We start from the raw sequence: 21,352 nt of genomic DNA on the forward strand, positions 1-21,352 counted from the left end.
CTCATCTTAGGTAGGTATAGGAGCTGCCTGGGATTAAAAAAAACTCATGTCTCAATATCATACAACTCTATAAACTTAGCTTCTATGATCCTTGAAAGGATGCTGATTAAAACAACCATCACAGGGAAGTCAAAGCTATAGTTTTCCTCATGAGGTATTTATAGTTACTGAGTTCCCATGCAAATTTACTAATCAGGGAGATCATTTTTACTATTAGCAATGTTGCCAAGTAATGTATTTAATGTATCTAATTCTGTGGATCGCTAGAGTAACAGAACTAAGAGGGTTAAATGAAGGTTAAATGCAGAAGAATTTTGTCAACTCTGCTTATATTTGTATTTTCCATAACCCCTTTTGTTTGGGAAGTAGTCAACAGTGTTTATTTTGCGTATTTTGATGTAGTGTGTTTTAACTTTTTATCACAGATAAAGTGTGAAGTAGAGTGAGAGGAGAGTAAGGCTTGAAAGTTAGGCAAGGACTATTAGATCATTAAAATCCTGGAATTCTATGCCAAAATTCTTGGCTTTTATTATCTTGTAGAAGATCAGAAACAAAAGAGTAAAAGTTTTGGGTAGAATAATGTAATCAAGAACTGAGGTTTAGTAAGGCACTTTGACTATGCTGTGGAGAGTGGATAAGACAGGATTTAGACTTAAGGCTGGTTGTTTTATTTCTACTTTTTTTTTTAATATTGCCTTTCTTTGGGCAAGATATTTCTCTGATAAGCTAAAAGAAGTAATACTCAATTCTATGCTCTATAGGATTTTAGAATTGCTGGACAGGTTCTGCATGGTCTTTTGAAAGGGTCTGAACCAGTTTGTCCCTTACTTTATCATCTCCTTTCCCCAACAGAGGTTGAAAGAACTATCCTGAAGGGCGTCTTAAGAACGATGGATTTAACCTAACACTAGGAAATTCTAGCCTGCACTGATTTCCACTGATCTCTATTGTACTCACTAGCATGTCCCATTTTCCTTTTTGCTGGAGTTAAATTATGAGAGCAGTTTATTGGTGGCTTTTAAAAATCATTATTTTTTAGGTTTAGTTTAGGGCAAGCCAGGGAGTTTCTTTAAGGGTTAGCTGGTTTAATTAACATCTGTAATGATAAACCATTTCTAATTATAAGCTGTGTGAGAAATAGTTTTCACATTTTCTCCTCTGTATTTCTTATATTGCTCTTTACTGCCCTTTCCTTACCAGGCTTATGCTGTTATAATAAATATATTGTTTATAAAATCTGATTGGTCCAGCAGCAGAAACAAGTTGATCTATAATTTGATTATTATGTATTCAAAGACTCCAGGCCACTTTGATTGGTATATTTGTGCCTAGAGAGTACCAATTGATTACCTTTTCCACCTACATCACCATAAAGCTACGTGGAAGACAGAAATACTTCTGGATTTGATTCAGGTCAGTAAGATAAAATTATGGTTATCCAGACTATTTCTTTTTATGTCATATAAGACAGCTAGGTATCTTAGCATATGCCAAAGATAATGGATCAGGCAAAAATTTGGCATTGTTTTCCCACTGCCTTTTGATATTATCAGTGTCCATCCTTGTGCAACAGCAAATATATATTTATATTCATAAAATCTAAGGAGTGGTGGCAAGAAACTTTTCTTTCTTTACCAGTAACCAAACCAAAGGGCTTTTTATTTTTGCTTAAGATTGAACCCAGGAGGCTGGGGTTGTGTCTCAGTGGTAGAGTGCTCACCTACCAGGTGCGAGGCACTGGGTTCAATCCTCAGCACCACCTAAAAATAAGTAAAGGTAGTGTCTCTAACTTCAATAAAAAATATATATATTAAAAAAAGAAAGAAAAAGATTGAACCCAGGGTTTTGTAAGTACCACACCCTGCCTGGCCAGCCCTATAGGGCTATTTTCAAAAGAAATCATTTTTTATAATCATAGTTATTAAAGTATCAATTCCAACAATGTTTTATAGATGAGCTAAGGGGGAAAGGCTCATTAATTTAGCCAATTTTTAAAAATGTTTCTTGTTTTACTACCAAATACTAGTGTACATATTTGAGGAATGAAAAAAGATACTTCTGATACTATGGTTTAGCACTGTGCTCTATAGGAAATAGTGATAAAAATCAGTATGGAGACAAGTGGGGGGGAAATATGTGAGGCACTTGTATTTGGTGAATAAATACCATTTGGGCATTAATTTCAACTATGATGAACTGAACAGTATTTTCTGATATAAGAAATGTAAGCCAGGCGTGGTGGTGCACGCCTGTAATTCCAGCAGCTCTGGAGGCTGAGACGGGAGGATTGCGAGTTCAAAGGCAGCTTCAGCAAAAGCAAGGCACTAAGCAACTCAGTGAGACCCTGTCTCTAAATAAAATACAAAATAAGGCTGGGCATGTGGCTCAGTGGTCAAGTGCCTCTGAGTTCAATACCTGGTACATCCCACAAAAAAATTAATTTAAAAATGCAAACAATTATATTTAAATCTCGTTAATCAACATAGGACTACATTAAATGAAGCTACATGAACATGTTCCTGATGATCCATAATCCTTAATACAAATATAAAACATTATTATTATTACATTATTGCAGGTGCAAAACATATTATCTAACAATCAACCCTTTTCTTGTAGTGACTCTGTGCAGAATTCCTTCTACCAACAAAGGACATCAGAAAAAGACAGTGGTGTTCAACATTCTTGTTTGTTGGTCCCAAATAGGGATCCTTTGAAACGAGTGACTTGCTTATCGTAATGTAAGCTAGCCAATCACAGAAATTAAAACATTAAATAAGTGGGACCTGTGGGCGCTAGGCAGGACTGGAATTTTCTAGTCAGCAAGCAAATGATAAACAGAAGCTAAAATTGCAGTTAGTTGACCACAGTCCCAGGTTCAAGCAGGTGCTAGACAGTCGCATTCTGAACTTGGGCAGGGGTCTGAAGGGATGAGAATCTATTTCAAAGTCATGCAGACCTACAAGTGCACTCAAACCCAGGATGTAGCTCATCATGACCACTGCTACATCCTGAGTAGGGTACAATTTGTGGGGTTCAAAGTACAGAAAAACAATTTTTATAAGAAAACAGCTTTCATTTCAGTTTCTCAGAAACAGTTCTTGTAACAGTTTTTTTTTTCTTTTTCTTTTTCTTTTTTAACAGAAGGCAGCAAAATGGAGTCTTAGGCCTGTCTGACAGTTCTTGCTTTATAATTGTCTTATCTTACTTATCAAAATCTTATAATATATATTTTTTACTAATCTATAACCTATAACTTACACTCTTATTGATTGTATTTATCAGTTCTTACCACAACATTAACCTTATAGAGAAGATACCAAATAAGTAATTTTAGTAAAATAATTGAGCTATCTGAACAAGTAGTTTGAATGCTGTGATCATATGGTAAGGGAACATAATTTAAAGGATAAAATTTACTTCACTTGCATTTTTCACCTTGATCGTACAGGTGTATATTACAGTGCTTTTACTTAGGCTATACAAATAAATTAAATCTCTTTATTAGATGGCTTTTACCATGAAACCATATGTCATTTTCACTATATATTAGAGTTCTTGACTGCTAAAACTTCAGTTTACTATGAAGCTTACAAAGCTTAGTTTATTACAGCTGAATTTAAATTTGATGTGTTTATAATTTTAATTTGCTGATTAAACAAAAATAGTACATAATTATTTTTAACAAGTCAACTTAATATTGGGCTAGAAATCTTCCCCCCACACACACACGGTGCTGGGAATTTGAACTACAGGCCTTGCATGCACTAGACAAGCGTTCTACCATTGAGCCACATCCCCAGCCCTGCATTAAAAATCTGAATTTTGGATTTCAAAGTATATTCTAAGTTTTCCTAATTACCAAAAAAAAAAAAAAAATGGAACTGAGCTTGGGGGTACACACCTGTAATCCCAGCTACTTGGAAGACTGAATCAGGAGGATCATAAGTTTGAGGCTTATGATCATAAACTTAGGGCTATAAGTTTGAGACTTATTGAGACCACCCTGTCTTAAATATAAATGGCCAGGGATAATGCACTTGCCTAGTATGTGGGAATCCCTGGGTTCAATCCCCAGTACTAAAGAAAAAAAAAAGATGGTGCTAGGTGCCATGTGTTTATGGTAACTATGAAACTTTGAAAACAGTGCAAAAATAATCAATGTTAACAGCCCAGCATTTGTTTGCCCATACTTTTCTGATTTCTTAAATGGATTTATTTTTTAAAATATGAGCTTGATTCTGCTCTAGGCCCCTATTTCTAGTGTTAGATATATCATTAAAACTAAGTTTGTCCAGAACAGCATGCAATATCCCTGAAATTCTATCCTTATTAATTTATTTATGTTATTGTTACTATTCTTCCACACACTCAAGTTTGAACAGATACCATCATCTTCATCATTCTTCCTGTCATTTGCCACAGGCATACCATAAGGTCTGTCTCTAATATTTTTTACATTCATTTCCCTTTCAGATCTTATTGCTTCTAGGCAAGTTTAAACAGTACCTCTTACATTGTAAAATTTTCCAACTGTTTTCCCTACTGAAAATCATATTCACCAATGCCAAATTCATCTTCTTAAGTATACCTCTACATCCTCCCTTCAGGAGCCTCTTCCTCACCCAAGGAAAGAGTACTTGTCCTTGACAATTCAGTTAGCATTTTATTCAAGACCTTCTTTTTTTTTTTTAAGAGATAGAAAGAGAATATTTTAATATTTATTTTTTAGCTTTCGGCAGACACAACATCTTTGTTTGTATATGGTGCTGAGGATCGAACCCAGGCCGCACGCATGCCAGGCAAGCGTGCTACCACTTGAGCCACATCCCCAGCCCTCAAGACCTTCTTTTGCTTAATTTTAAGATATTTCAAGTCAAGGTCTCTGCCATTAATTTACTCATTTATTTCGTCTTATTTAAATTCAGTAATATGTAAATATCATGGACTACACAAAGTTTTAGGGATATATAGTAGTCCCTGCCCTGACAGATTTCATCTTTGTTTTCTGTGTAGAGAATGGCTCTTTGTTGGATTTATATAAATATAGGATTTTTAAAATTTCATAACACTTTTATGAGTTTGAAAAAGAGTACAGATTATCTAGTGTATTTCTAGAATTAAAGTCAAGGTTTAAAAAAGCAAATCTCAAATCTTTTCTATCTGGGTAAATAATTTCTGCCATCATACATTTTTAAGTGTTAAGTGGGATATAGTTGAGAAAAAAATTTAGGGAGTGAGTCCTAAATTAGTATAGTAAAATTAGTTCTGAATGTTTCCTTTTATATTTTTATTTATATTATTTACACTTAAAACTATAGAAATAGATTTATTAAAATTGATTACTTTTAGCACTGGCATGTAGCTTAGTGATAGAGTGCTTGCGTAGCATGCATAAAGCCCAAACCAAAATAAAAACCATGTGAAGAGAGATTTGAATAATGATTATTACCTATATAAATTAGCTACTAGATAGCTATGGTTTAAATTATTCAGTGACTTGATAGCTTCTCCCCACCACACTTCTGTGCTGGGGGTGGAACCCAGAGCTTCATGCATGCTAGGCAAGCACTCCACCACTGAGCTACATCCCCAGCCTGACGTTTTTTTCTCCCCTACCTTAAACAGGTAAAAGAATAAATACATAACATTTATTACATTCCCAAGGCATTGTAATATAGATTCCAAAGCCATAGCTTTAAAAGTCACACAGTTGAAGTGTGCTTATCTGCCCTCTGTCTCAAAGACGTTTCATTGTTTCTACTGTATTACTGAATAGTGTGTCATGTTTCAGATTCACAAACTAACATTTGAGCAGATATGAAGCAAAAATTTTAGGTGAGTCCCTTAATTACATTTTGAAAATGTGTTCATAATTGACACTTATATGTGAGCATTTGTATCTCAAATTTCACTTGAAGTAAAGCAAAGTTATTAAAACAAAAAGGTACAGAATATAGTTTTATAATCAGTTTTAAGAAAGTGTGTGTCAGTTTGAAAAGACAACTGCTATTTAGCCATTGGTTTTTGAAGTGATAGAATTTTATATCTTAAGAATGAAATATAAAAAAGAAATTCTTGGAATAACATGATTTTACTCAAGTTGAAAAAATATTATGAAGATTTTTGTCACCGGAGGTAAATGCTTTCTTTTTCTTCTCTCTACTCCCTGCCCCTCAACACACACACTGGGAATTGAACCTGGGGGCTCTACCACTGAACTTGCAGTCCTCCTTCTTCAGCCTCCCCAGTAGCTGGGATTTCAGCTGTGTACCATCATGCCTAACTCACTAATAACTTTTGAAATATTTGGTTTTTAATTTATTTTATAATTTAAAAATATACAGTATGTTTATAATACACCAGTTAAACAACAATAAATAAGCCGGGCGCAGTGTCACACACCTGTAAACCCAGCAGCTGCTTGGGTGGCTGAAACAGGAAGATTGTGAGTTCAAAACCAGCCTCAGCAACAGCAAAGTGATAAGCAACTCAGTAAGACCCTGTCTCTAAATAAAATTAAAAATAGGGTTGGGATGTGGCTCAGTGGTCAAGTACCCCTGAGTTCAATTCCCGATACCAAAAAAAAAAAAAAACCCATGAAACAATAAATAAATAACTAGAAGGAGGACCAGTAGAGTAGAGGAAAGGAAATAGGGGAAGGGAGGAGGAAAAGGAAAGTAGAAATATTAGGGATTGAAATGGACCAAATGATATTATATACATATATGAGTGAACCCCAGTATTATGTTTTTTTTAATTTATTTATTTTAGTTTTTAATGGACCTTTATTTTATTTATTTATATGCAATGTTGAGGATCAAACCCAGTGCCTCACACATGCTAGGCAAGCACTCTACCGCTGAGCCACAACCTCAGCCCAACACTATTATGTATTAACTATAATGAACTGATAAAAACATTTTTTAAACAAAGAAGCTTAACTCTGGCAATAAAACAAAAAACCTTGAAATTTTATCAGAAGTATATGTCATTAATGGTAAAATTCACAAGGATGTGAATATTAAATCTTTATATTAATAATGTAAGTTTTACATTAAAATAATCTTCATGAATAATATTTATAATAGTAATAATTAATCTTTACATTAATAAATCAGACATGCTTTAAAAATACATGGTATAACTACTTACATTTTGTTATTGCTCTTAAAATTGTTGGATTCATTCATTATTGGAGAACCACTTATGGAGCATGTATTTGCCAGGTACTATTCTAAGTGCTAAAATTACAGTGATGAACCTAAACAAAGTTGTACTGCAGTTTACTCTGTAGTGAGTTTAAAGAAAGTAAGCAAATAAATATACTAGCTAGTAGTAAGTGCTATGAAAGATTTAAGAGGGTCAGGAGGACAGAGAATGATAAGGGCCCTAAATTATATAGATAAGTTAGTGAAGATCATATATTTTACATAACATTGTAATGATTTTATATATATATATATATATATCTTCTATAAATAATTGCCCTAGTCAGGCATACTGGTGCATGCCTATTTGAGGCAAGAGGATTGCAAGTTCAAGGCCAGCCTTAGCAACTTAACAAGACTGTAAGCTTAGCAAGATCCTGTCTCAAAATTAAAAAATAAAATAAAAGAACTGGGGATGTGCCTCAGTGGTAAAATGCCCCTAGGTTCAATCCCCAATACCTAAATAAATAAATAAATAAATAGTTCAAGGAAGTACTTATCAGAGCTGGATTAATATTTGGCTGAACAATTTTATATCTTTTTGGCAAAAGTTTGATGGGACAGAAGAAAAGTATTATTTAAATAATAACTTCATGCCATAAAACATTAATTCTTAAGTTTACTACATATTTTTCATAAAGAGAATATCAGAAATATTTTGACAAATCAAGAAGATAGTAGGAAAAAAAGTAAGAGACCTAAACATCCACTTCATAGAGGACATACAAATAATCAATAAACATGAAAAAAATTGCTCAACTTCATCATAATCAAGGAAATATAAAAGAAAACTAAAAGGAATACCACTACTCACCCAAAAGAATGATTAAAATTAAAGAGCTCAACAGTACCAGTGTGACTGGAATTCTCATGTGCTGCTTGTAGAAGTGTAAATTGTTGACAATAGTCGAATATAACATATGTATACCTTATGTTCCAGCAGTTTACTTCTATACACACACACACATAAATGCATATATACGTGCAACAGACAACATGTATAAGAATATTTATATAGCAACATTATTTGCAAAAGCTTAAAACTAGGAATCACTCAAATGATTGTTAGCAACAGAATGGATTTTGATGATTGTGTATTTAAACAGTGAAATACTATATAACCATAAAAATTAATCATCAGCTGCTACAGACAACAGATTGTGTGTGTGTGTGTGTGTGTGTGTGTGTTGTGCTGGGAATTGAACCCAGAGCTTCACACATGCTAGGCAAGTACTCTATTATTGGGATATACTCTCAGCTGCAAACAACAAATTAATTCCAAAACAGTGGTGAACAAAAGAGTACACGGGGTGAATTTCAAAAACAGGTAAAATGAATTTATGATAAGCATGTTGGTTACCTTTGGGGAGGGGCATGAAAAAGCCTTTTTGAGTGCTGGTAATCATAATCTTTTCTAAGCCTGGATGATTATATGACTGACTCATAATTCTTTAAGCCTCCAGTTATAATTCGCATACTATTCTATTATGTATCAAACTTCTAATTTTAAAATATTTTGAAAGGTACAGGCACTAGTTAATATTCATTTGGAGAACAAATTAAAGTATTTTCAAAATACAAGAACACAGAGTGAATATCTCTAATACACAGAAAGCTTCTACTTGGTTCTAAAGAAAAGTTGAATAGACCAAGAGAAAGACAGGCAAAAAAAAAAATATAAGTAGATAGCTCAGAAATGGCCAGTAAACCTACAAAAATATGCTCCAATTCAGTAATCATCTGGAATTAAAAGAATTATAATACTCATTGTTAACTGTCAGGCCTATGAAAATAGATGAGAAGGGTGCGCTCACTTTATGTTTGAAATGTGAATTTTAGGGAAGGTAAACTAACTATTCAAATTTAAAATACACATACCTCAATCCAGCAGTCATACTTCTGGGAATAAATTTCATCAGCACAAAAGCTTCACAAGGATGTCTATTTCAATGTTACTGTAATAGCTAGCAATCAAACAAACACTTGAAATCAACCCAAATGGTTATAGCAAGAGATAGTTCAATGAATTGTTCTAAAATTATGAAATCTCATACAACTACTAAAGAGGTTATTAAATTACATTTCTGTGTATATATAAAATTAGGTGAGAAAAGCAAAATGCCAAAATGATATATATAGTATGAGCTCTCTTATACCAATTATCAAAATCATATAAAGGAATATGTAGGTTTTATATGATTTTATAAACATGGAGAGAGCTGTGAAAGGTTGCATACTAATCTGTCTACATTGATTACTGGGAATAATTAGTGGAGGAGGATTGATAAATAAAGGTAGAACTGAACAAGCATACAGTGAGTCCACTCATGTGAATGGCTTTTTGTGTGTGTGTGTGTGTGTGTGTGTGCACGTGTGTGTGTGCGCGCGCGTGCGTGCGTGCGTGCGTATACAGCTAAACCCATGATCATGACAGCAGGATCCTGCTATCAACCTATTTCAATGGTTGATCTCCCACTGCAGTCCACTCAGAACAACTACTACATTAAAGAGTTATATATTCAATGTATATCTGAAAACTTGATGAAAAAAGTATATTTGGACCCTCTTGAGAATGGGGACATGGTTTAACATTATAGCATTCATGTCTAAATTTTTTCTAATAGAGAGTTATGTTGAGAAATGTCTCACATTTCAAGTTAAGGTTTCAGTGAGTCAACCAACCAACCAGTTAAAATTACTCTAGCTATTAGAATTAGCATTTATTGTAATTAGAATCTCTCACACTGGTAATGTGCTCTCATATTGATCAATTAAATCCAATTTAAAATTTATTTCTAAAACCTCATGCCGCATGCCTGTAATCCCAGCTACTTGGGAGGCTGAGACAGGAGGATCACAAGTTCAAGGTCCTAGCAACTTAGTGAGGCCTTTCTGAAAATAAAAAATAAAAAGGGATATGGATGTAGCTCAAACATAAAGCACCCCTGGTTTCAATCCCTGGTACCAAAAACCAAAACAAACAAAAACCCCATATATTAAAATGAATTCTTTTTTAATAGACACTTAATTATCCTTTGTTAGAGTATAAGTTTTAAACTTACTAAAAGCAGGATATGTTAGTGATTCATTTGTCTCGATGCCTCATAGGTATAAATACATGGCAAATACTTATTCGAATGACTAAGGTAAAGATGACAAGATCATTATGTGCTATTACAGTGAGAGTTGTTCTTTGTATCAGTCTATACCATGCATTGCAATGCCCACTCAGTGCCTGTAGCACTCTGCATTCACTCATCTAAAACCTACCCTTCCCCCAGTTTCCAGAAGCCTTTGTGGTGGGAGGGAGTGGTGCTACCATTGTTAAGAAGGAAAGGCTAGAATGTTTGAAGATGTGTTTATAAGGGTGGCAGTGACGGAGCTATACCTTGAAGGATAAGGAGGATTTTAAAACCAGAGAAACTGGGAACAAACAGTGTTGTTAAAGAGAGAGTAACATAATGTAGACTGACTGATGAAGTGGTGGACAATAGCCTGTGTTGGATAATAGTTAGAAAGAAAGAGTGGAGTGAGAAATAAAAGTGGAGTGGAGTTTTAAGGGTTTTGATAGGAAGGAGCCTGACTGGTGAGAAGAGAAAACTGTCATTTCACTCCCTCACGCATCCTGCATACTACCACCAAGTTAATTTTCTAAAATATCACCCTGTTCAACAGACCACTTAATAACACCTTTACTTTGTGCCCAAGGCTTTTTATTGTGTCAGATTCATTAAGTTTATCTCCTATACGTAAAATTAATTAGGTATGGCTGACTGGCTGATCAAACTGATATTTCCCCTCCTTCCTCGTCAACATGCTCATTTCATGCTTTTATTAATCTCTTTCTTACTTTATATAAATCTGTCCTCCTTCTGCCTAATGATACTGGCTTGTGCCACTCCACACCATCCTGATGTCTCCTTTCTCTTATAATTTTTATATTTTTTCTTGTAGTATTTAGTACAGAATCATAAATGGCTTTTCATGCTTCTCATTCTTGTTTTTCTGAATAATTTTTATTCTCCTAAAGACTGTGTAAGGTCAAGTTATATGCCTCACAATATTCTTGTAAGCCTCCAAGATAGCTTTTTGTTTTGATTTTTGGTCAGTTGATATAGATATTGCTTTTGTATGAAATTATTCGATATAGAAGTAAATATTAAGTACCCTAAAAACTGGAATTCTGCATTTATAGATCATAAAATTTATTACTGCTGCATTATAATGCTTCATATTTTAATTTGTCAAATACTTTTTGTTTTAATAAAAAGATTTTTTAATTTGAGGAATAGAAACCAAGATGTGTATGTCTCCGTTTCCCTTATAATGCCTTGTACAATGCATTGCTTACAATTAGTACTCTATATCTTAAAAACTTAATGGTTTTTTAATTTGCTTTATCAGTTTTTCTTAACTGTACCCGTGTTCACACCATTGCTTTGTTTTGCCAACAACAGAGGGCACCATTAGGATACTTGTACACCAAGGAATAGCCCTTTCCCAGTCCTTCCTTGCTTCATAGGGTGACACTTTCTTTTCCTAAGCAGTATCCTATAAATTTGAATACTATGCTAAATGGAAGTGGTTCTATCATGATTATAGGAAAATATTGGCTTCAGGTTATTTATTTGAAAAAGAGTAAGTACTGTCAAATTTTGATCCTTTGTGGTTTTCAAACTTTTTCTCCTAATTCTTCTCATTATTCTTTAAGTGAAATCTTCCAAGATCTTATTATATTAATTAGATATCCTCCCTTTTGAAGGGAGGAAGAGATGGAAGGTAACAATCTAGAACTCAACCTTTGCACTGTTTCCTTCTCACCCCTTATCCATAGGGCAGTTTGAAAATCACCGCAACTCATCTAATTAAAAATGCTTTTTAAAAAACTTATTTTGTGATGTCTCACCTAGGAACTTGGTTTAAAAATAGAAACATTTTGGTTGTAAAGTGATTTTTTTTTTTAAGTACAAAGAAAAACGCTCTGGAATACATTTCTTGTTTCAGCAATAAAAGAGTTAATATACTAAGCAGTAAAGACTGAGATACTGCACTGGGATAGTGCTTTCTGTCTCTGTCATTTGTGGTTTAAGAAAAGGGGGTGGTGTTCTGCATTTGAAAGGACTTTAATGAATGCTGTCAGTGTTTGTGAGAGCTAATGGCCAGTATGGGAAGGGAGAGCAGGGAAAGTGGTCTTGCTGCTTCAGGATAGGCGGATGAGAGTTTGCTCTGATTGAACGGAATGTTCCACCGGGTTTCATCTTTATGCATTATCCTTTGTTCTTTATAATCTGATATATTGGCATAAAAGTAAATGTAGATATATATATATATATATGCATGTAATTTATATTCTCTTAAATCTGTTTGTTGTGTACAGCAGGGCATATACTTCTCTTATCTTGGTTGGATGCACAAATCTGTGTGCAGTGCTTTTTGCCCGTTGCCTAGACGATCACTTGGTTTCTCTGAGGATGTCTGGTTCTCGTAAAGAGTTTGATGTGAAACAGATTTTGAAAATCAGATGGAGGTGGTTTGGCCATCAAGCATCATCTCCTAATTCTACAGTTGACAGCCAGCAGGGAGAATTTTGGAATCGAGGACAGACTGGAGCAAACGGTGGGAGAAAGTTTTTAGATCCATGTAGCCTACAATTGCCTTTGGCTTCAATTGGTTACCGAAGGTCCAGCCAACTGGATTTTCAGAATTCACCTTCTTGGCCAATGGCATCCACCTCCGAAGTCCCTGCATTTGAGTTTACAACAGAAGATTGTGGCGGTGCACATTGGCTGGATAGACCAGAAGTGGATGATGGCACTAGTGAAGAAGAAAATGAATCTGATTCCAGTTCATGCAGGTTGATTATTTTCTTACTGTTAGAAATGGGGTGTGGGGGTATATTCTCTATAATGTTTTAAAATAATTTAGCATTTTTATTTTAAAACTTGATTATTTGTATATCCTCATACATATATAGTATCTTGGTATGAACATGTACTTTTTGCTAGGATTTAAAACAATGTTATAACAATTTTGTAAAATTATAAAGATAAACATATAACATTCATTTTGAAATATCTTGTGTTCTATATATAGATCTGGCTCTGCTTTGAAAATACAGTACCAGTTTTATGCATCATTGACAGGCGGTTTGCTTCCTTCATTTACCTTCTATATTCATAGCAAAACTAGAGAAGACATTTCTATTGTATAAAATTTTGTGACATTTTAGTTTATAATAGATTGTAGAGTCAAATTCGAGTTTAATGAAAATGAAAGGTTTTACAAAGAGATACACTTATAATTGCCTATTTTTGACACCATTTTAGTTGTCAATACTATTTTTCTATGGTTATTTCTCTTTGTCCTATCTATGTTGCAGCTCTCAGACTAATACAGAGAATACTAAGTAACATGTCTCTTTCTAAGATGACAGCTACTAATTCCAGTTATCTTCACTTTGACTGACATTTGTGTTTTTAGGGAAATGAAGGACATCTTTTCAGGAGAGTTTAAGGGAACATAGAGGGGCTAGATGTGGTCAGCTGGTAAAAAGGGGTCAAAAAGAAGGGGAATAAGTTGGAAGAAAAATAAATAAATAAAAATTGATAATTTCATAATGACTTTATGCATCTTCATCCTTGGAATTTGGCTTTATCTTTGAAATGGATTTTCTTATTAATCAGTTTAAACCACTATAACAGATCATATAACAAGTTAGAGCATGAAAGTCATCTTTCTGATTCACCTTCACTCAGAAATATTCCTAAATATTAAAAGGCACTGATGTTTGTGATTTAGCTGGTTTAATTCTTTATTTTTTCTTTTAAAATTTCTTTGCATGTTTTGACTATACTTAAAATTCACTTGCTAGTTATGATTAATGTAAGCATCATAAGGGATTGAGATAAAATGAATTCAGATATTCAGGTATCTCTTATTTGGGGATATTTACCACCTTTTCCTCTTCTAACCTTCAGAACATGGAATTTTGAACTGTGGTGTTGAAGTGATGAAAGATATAGACAGTCATCTGTAATCATTTGAGTAATGGAGGGGAGGGATAGCTTTACACTAGTAAATAGTGTATCTAATTAACAGTGTTTTAAATTAATTTGTAAATTTTCATTATCTTAAAGGAATAGGAGCCACTAATACTTTTAATATGGAGATCAGTTGAGCTAATGTGATTTCATTGTTTTGTATTATCTTTGGAGACTTGTTGCCCTAAAGAGAATAACTTATATAGTAAAAGGTTCATGGTTTTTCATTTTTGTGGGAAGCTAAAGATTAATCACCATTTCATTTGAAAATCAATATGTCAAGAATATTTAAATAAAATTAGAAAATATGAAGCATTCATCTCTTTGCCAGCATAGATTGTAAAACTCTTAACATGTGTCTACTACCTGGATAAATTATAATGTGAGTAAAAAACTCATATTCATGTATAATCTTGGAAACATTAGTTGCTATTGTTTACTTCCTTACAACAAAGGTAGTTTGCATAGCTAATGATTACTAAAATTTAATCTTTTCTTTGGTATGCATACTGAAATATCTTGGTGAGCTGTACATTATGAAAGAAAAAAGATACGTGTTTCAACTAAGAGATTGCTATGAGCATTCTTCAAGAATTTAAAATTGATATTTTTATTTACAAGAGATATAAAATAAAGTGGCATTTAAAAAAATCTAAAACATTTATTTTATTTTTTTAAAGTATTGTCCTTTCATCTTTTTAAAAATATCTTTATTTTATTTTTATGTAGTGCTGAGGATCGAACCAAGTGCCTCACGCCTGCCAGGCGAGCGCGCTACCACTTGAGCCACATCCCCAGCTCCCTAAAACACTTATTAAAAAATGGTAATCAAGAAAATTGAACCAAGTAAGATGGGAGTAGACAGTTCACATCTTCAGAGACCAAACTTTTCCTAAAATATTATTTCAAAAATAAAATGAACTGAAAGCATCTCTGGTTTCTAGATATAAGAGGAATATGTCAAAGCAATTTTATATACCTGATGATTTGAAATTTCACTCTTAACATCTTATTGCAAAACAGGAAAAATTTTATATTTTAGAATGTCTTCTGTGTTTATACATGCGCACCTCTCTCTCTCTCTCTCTCTCTCTCTCTCTCTCTCTTTCCCTAGATTAAATACATATAATTCTTATATCTTCCTTCAGTCCTCTAGCTCTAAGTCTTTGACCTTTACATAAATATACATTTATTTGCCCTCAGCTTTTTGATTAAGTGAGCAGTCAGACTTCTCTAAGTGATTTTCCTTCTACTGTAAACAAGTCAAAGGCTGTCACCGTTAACATCAAAAGAAGTTTCAATGGCATTCATCAAATTTTTGTATATAACTTGGGAATAATTCTTTTTCAATATTTGTAAATAGTGAAATGTATTAAAACATTTGACCATATTATAGATTGATATCTTAAAATATTAAATTTAAAATATTAAAGCTATAATGGGAAATACATTTGATTTTCTAATTTCTTCTTATAGCAGTCATAATGTTTACATAGCTCCCAGAACTTAAACTGAAATTTTGAGTAATTAGAGAAAAGGAAAGTAGCTGAGTGATTTTACATACCCAGAATCACAATTCCCTCAGTGGATCTGGACCATTTAAGGCAGGAATTAAGAGGCATCATAGGAGGTAATATGTTTTGTCAGCAATATTCTGGACACAATAAATATCTATCTGAGCATTAGACTTCTGGTAATTTCTGCTGCCATCCATCTGAGTGGTTTAAAATATTCTCACATTTTTAACTTTGATCTTGGGTCTATAACCTAGCCATCACTTCTCCATGGGAGCATCTAAGTCATTACTTTGTTATTTAAATATAAATCTTGTTTTTTTATATCACGAGAAATTTTAGATTCTAAATAACAGAACCACCTTTTTTTTTGGGGGGGGGGGACAATAGGTTCCTAAGACCTTAATTCCAGACAAATTCTTTCCAGAGATAGGAAGATTTTTATGGTGGCCCACCACATGACCATATATAAAGACAGTTTGCACCTCACTTGATTTACTCACGTTGAAATTATGTAATTTTTGACATCTTTTAAATTGAGGAAATTTCATTATTTCACATTTTGCTTATGAAGTTATTATGAATTTTGGGCTATTTTTAGTGTGCATAAAATGTTATTGCCCTTTAAGAATATTCAATAGTAATGAAAGCTAATACTGTGTGCTTCCTGTGAGGCACATAGGAAGTTCAGGGCACTTTAATATATTAACACAATTTTTAGTTGTTACTGCTCTCATCCTAATTCTGATTTTACAGATGAGACAGTTGAGGCACAGAAAGGCTAAGTAACTTGCTCAAGGTTAGTAAGTAAAATGGCTGTATTTTTAAAAATAAAGTATTTTTAGAACAGTTTAAGATTTATAGAAAATTTGCAAACATAGTACAGTGAGTTTCTATATACCCAAACCCACTTTTCCTTATTTTTTATATCTTACATTAATATGGTATATCAGTTTCTATTATTTAGTCAATGTTGATATATTTATTATTTAACTAAAGTCCTATAGATTTCCTTAGTTTCCTACCTAGTGCCCTTTTTCTGTTCCAGGATCTTTTCCCAAATACTACCAATATATTAAGTCACAATGTCTCCTTTGGCTCCTATTAGTTGTGATAGTTTGGCAGACTTTCCTTGTTTTTGATGACTGTGGCAGTTTTGGGAGTTCTGGTCAGGTGTTTTGTAGAATGTCTTACTCAATTGGGATTTGTCTGATGGTTTTCTCATGATTAGACTGGGCTTATGGGTTCTGGCTAAGACTATTAGAGAAATAAAGTAACTTGATTTATCACTGTAGATCCTGACCTTGATCACTTGGGAATAGATTCTTTTCTGTATTTTTTAACCGAATGCTCTGTTACCTACATACAAACAGTCATTTCTGTGTGACTATTGTTCACTAATCATAGAGTTCAAATTGGATTAATATATACTTCATTATTCATTCTAACCATTTTCACCTTCTTTCCCCAGCTAATTCTTCATCTGTCTCTTGAGAATGTAAAGCCTGGCTGGGTTACAGGTACAGTCTTTTGACCCAGCCACAACTCTGAATCCACACCCTTTGACCCATCTTACATATTGCCTTCCTGTCTTTCAACTCTAGATATCCGGAACTCTTCTATTCCTTGGTCAACCGATTTGCTTCTCGTAGCCTCATCTTGAAGGCACTTAGGTGGCCTCTTTTCCCAATAGGGTTATGTTCATAATGTCACATTTCTTCAAAGGCTGCTTTTTTTTCTTGGCCTCTTTTATGTTGACTCTGGATCTCATTGTTTGATCCAGTCTATTAATTTTGTTTAGTCTTAAATTTATATTCTTTACATTTTCATGTGAAAATAAAATTTGTTTCCAGAAATAGCAAAGTTCAACTATAATAGTTCTTGTATCTGGGAAGAATATATTGCCTTGTCTCCCTTCTCACATATGTGCCCCCATCATACCATGGACTCTCATGAGAATCTGATGTAAGCTCTTCCCAAAAAATATTCTGTGTGTCTTAAATATTGGCACATAGTTCATGGACCCCCTGAAGCCTATCTGTGTGTCATATCAATCATAGTTCTTGGTTTTAAGTAACTGAAATTGATTGGATGATTTAAAAGCAATAGAAAAGTATTGAAATCATATTAATTCCCAGAATTTCTAGGAAAGCTGAAGATTCAGCTTCAGAAAAGGATAGGCACTACAATCACATAATTGGCCTTAGAAAGGCCTTTTTTTTTTTTTTTTTTTGTACCAGGGATTGAACCCAGGGGTGCTTAACCATTGAGCAACATCCCCAGCCCTTTTTATATTTTTAGATAAGAGTCTTGTTAACTTGCTGAGGCTGGCTTTGAACTGGCAGTCTTCCTGCTTCAGCCTCCAGAAACCTGAATTATAGGCAAGTGCCACCACACCTAACTCTAACTCTAAAGTTTTAAAGCAGAAGAACCTGTCTATGCCACTTATTGTTCACATATTATTTTCTTTTGCTCCATTTGGAGCTAGGCATGAAAACAATGGTACACCTGTGCATGTTATTTAACTTGAGGAAGTATATGAGCAGGGCATAGGCTAAGGTGATGTATTAGAGATTCAGAAACACATAGACTTAAATAAAATGTAAGTTCATTTCTCTGTCTCTTGACAGATGGGCAGGTGGCCCAGGGCAGATAATAGCTGTGCCTCATAAATTCAGAGATGCATATTCCTTCCATTTTGTTTCTCTATCATAGGGTGTTATCCTTTCTGCATGGTCAAAGCTTATCTAGCCCCCTTGTCTGCATTTCAGCCTCAAAGAGAGAAATGGGAGAATATTAAACAAGTGATATAGGCTGCATATATTAGTACTAATTACATTTCAATGATGAAAACTTAGATGATCACAGCTAGTTACAAGGGAAGCCCCCAAATGTAGTCCTGCCTGGATAACCATGTGACCAGCTAAAACTCATTATTATGGTAGAAATAAAGAATGGATTTGAGATTATAATCAGCAATATGCAAGAAGTAAAAATAAATAGAATTCTTCACATTTCTTTTGGATCTAATTTTCTAAGTGATTTTCCCCATAAAACATAATATAGTTTTATCAAAAATTCATGGGAAGGGGCTGGGGATATATCTTACTTGGTAGAGTGCTTGTCTCATATGCACAAAGCTCTGGGTTTAATCCCCAGCATCACACACACAAAAAAGTCATGGGAATAGGAAAGATAGAAGAGTGATCAGATATAACTTTCCTATTATTCATATAAGAATATATAATCAGTGTAATTCCATATCAGGTACAACCACAAGAATGGGAAATTACATTCTACTGCCATATATAACTTAAAAGAACAGTTTTTTAAAAGAAAATATTTTTTTAAAAAAAACTCATCAGAAAATAGAGATAAGTAAAAATGGAAAAATAAAGGTCAGTTATTATCCAGTTATCCCAAAATAATAACTGTTAATTTAGGGAAGTGTCCTTTTAGTATATTTTTATACATGTATAGTAATAATCTGTATTTTAAAAATAAAAATCTCAATTTTATTGTACATATAGATGTATAACTTCTTTACCCTAGTGTAGATTTTTATCTTATAACTATTTTGATCACAAAAAGCAAACCAAATCAAATAAGCAAAAGCTGGAGGTTTTTTTTTTCACATAAGTAAATAAAAATCCAAGGACAGAGCCTACCTAGACATGGCTGGATTCAGATACTTAAATAACACCAGTAATCTATTTTTCTCCCTCTGTAGATTCTGTTTTTCTTTGTCATGGCATTATCTTAGGTAGACTGTCAGCATGATAGCAAAAAAAAAAAAAAACATTAGTAGCTCTTAAGTTTGCTTTTTATCAACTTAGAACTTCAATGAAAAGAGAAAACTCTTTACAAGAGTGCCAACCAGCATCATGAATTGACTCAGACTAGCCCTGTTTAGATCCTGTGCCCACCAGAACCAATCATTATTGCCAGGAAGTATGATGTTATTGGCCAGGCCTTGGTTGCTGGGTCATCTCTGCCCAAGCCATGTGAACTGAGGTGGGGAATGTGTGGGTTTCTCCGAAGGTACATACATGTGAGTTCTGTTACCAAAAGAAGGAATCCAGGATAGGCAGAAACAATTTTGTCACTCAAACATCTTTCCACGTGGTTAAATAACTTATATCTTTGTAAATGACTGCACCATTCTTTCGAGTATTGGTGTGCCTTTTGTTCAATCAGTGTTTAGATTGTTCCAATATTTTCCTCTTAGAAAAACCTGTGGTAAATCTTCTCTATTGCTAGATCTTGTACATATAGGTAATTATTTCCTTTGGACAGAGTCCCAGGGGTATGCATTTTTTTGGATTCTCAATTTGTATTTTCAAGTCCTTTTAAGAAGATTACTACTGTTTTAGTTCTCACCAGCATTGTAGGAAAGTACTCATTGTACCTTCTACAAAGTGATTATCACCTAAGAAAATTTGATTCTTGGAAACATTTAACTCTTCCCCATAGATATCCTGTTCATGTTGCCAGCAAGGAAGAAAACAACAAACAAACAAACCTTAAATTCCTGAATCCAAACATGTTTATCTTGAGAGGAAGGGATAATTATATTCTTTTTAAGCAGGTGCTGAGGATCAAACCCATGTCCTTGTACATTCTCAGCACTTATTCTAGCTCTGAACTACATCTCCAAACCTTGATGATACTGTTTTTCTTTAGTTTTTGTCATTTTTCTATGCAATTGGCTTGTCTTCTCCTTGGAAGGGACCACCTCCTTAAAGAGGACAATCCCAATTGCTCTTCTAAACTTTCTCACCCATGTAAGCTCTAAGACATATTGCAGATTTTACTGCTATTTGTTGTCTTTCCAAATACTAATCCATGTGGATCTTTCCCTGCTGTGTATTCCTGTAGCAATTACACTCTTGGGGATAAGATGATCAATTAGAGTAATAGTTAGAACTTCTATTTGTATTTAATCTCTTAAATTATTTTTATCTGTATTTAATAATATGAATAGTAATTGTACAGTGGTATCTACTTCTTTTATAAATAAGTAAATATATTTGAGCGCAAGCTTAAAGTATATTGCAAAGGGTATGCATCAAAAAATTTAGAGACTGATAGCCTGTATTGAGTAATTCATATTTTCATTTTATATTTATGGTTTTAAATATTTATAAAAGACGCAAAAAATTTTGTGATACAGTAATTGCACCTGCACAAAGACATAAATTCTAATTGCCATAAGCTAAGATGCAGGAGTAAATCACTTACCTAGGGAGTAAGCCAAACAGATCATTTGGAGTTGCAGTGTACCTTTTTTCTACTCAGAATTATATGTAATATAATGCTTGTGAAGTAATTGTTAAAACTTCATTAGGAAAAATTACTCCATTAAGAAATCCTTGCCGGCCCTGGTAGCACACACCTGTAATCCCAGCAGTTCGGGAGGCTGAGACAGGAGGATACATCCTCAGCGATGGTGAGGCACTTAGCAACTCAGTGAGACCCTGTCAATAAATAAAATACAAAATAGGGCTAGGGATGTGGCTCAGTGGTTGAGTGTCCCTGAGTTCAATCCCTAGTACGAAAGAAAGAGAGAGAGAGGGAGGGAGGGAGG

The 21,352-nt window shown here is 33.8% G+C and overlaps 1 protein-coding gene across 9 annotated transcripts in view; it reads left to right on the plus strand.

Moving 5' to 3' along the window:
- Positions 1–21,352, plus strand: part of Klhl5 (kelch like family member 5) — a 64,511-nt gene that overhangs the window by 1,517 nt on the left and 41,642 nt on the right. Inside the window, exons 2-4 of one of the 9 annotated variants that reach the window (XM_048784342.1) lie at positions 1,201–1,413; positions 5,795–5,838; positions 12,589–13,065. The exons of 1 other annotated variant lie outside the window; for it this stretch is intronic. In XM_048784342.1, the coding sequence (XP_048640299.1) occupies positions 12,683–13,065 (383 nt within the window). In that variant the 5' untranslated portion in view covers positions 1,201–1,413; positions 5,795–5,838; positions 12,589–12,682. Of the gene's footprint in view, positions 1–1,200; positions 1,414–5,794; positions 5,839–12,588; positions 13,066–21,352 lie in introns of those variants that run through there. 7 more of the 9 variants (XM_015482036.2, XM_015482033.2, XM_015482034.2 and 4 more) reach the window with 7 other exon arrangements.

Source organism: Marmota marmota, unplaced genomic scaffold (assembly GCF_001458135.2).
Source record: "Marmota marmota marmota unplaced genomic scaffold, marMar, whole genome shotgun sequence".
Lineage (NCBI taxonomy): Eukaryota > Metazoa > Chordata > Mammalia > Rodentia > Sciuridae > Marmota > Marmota marmota.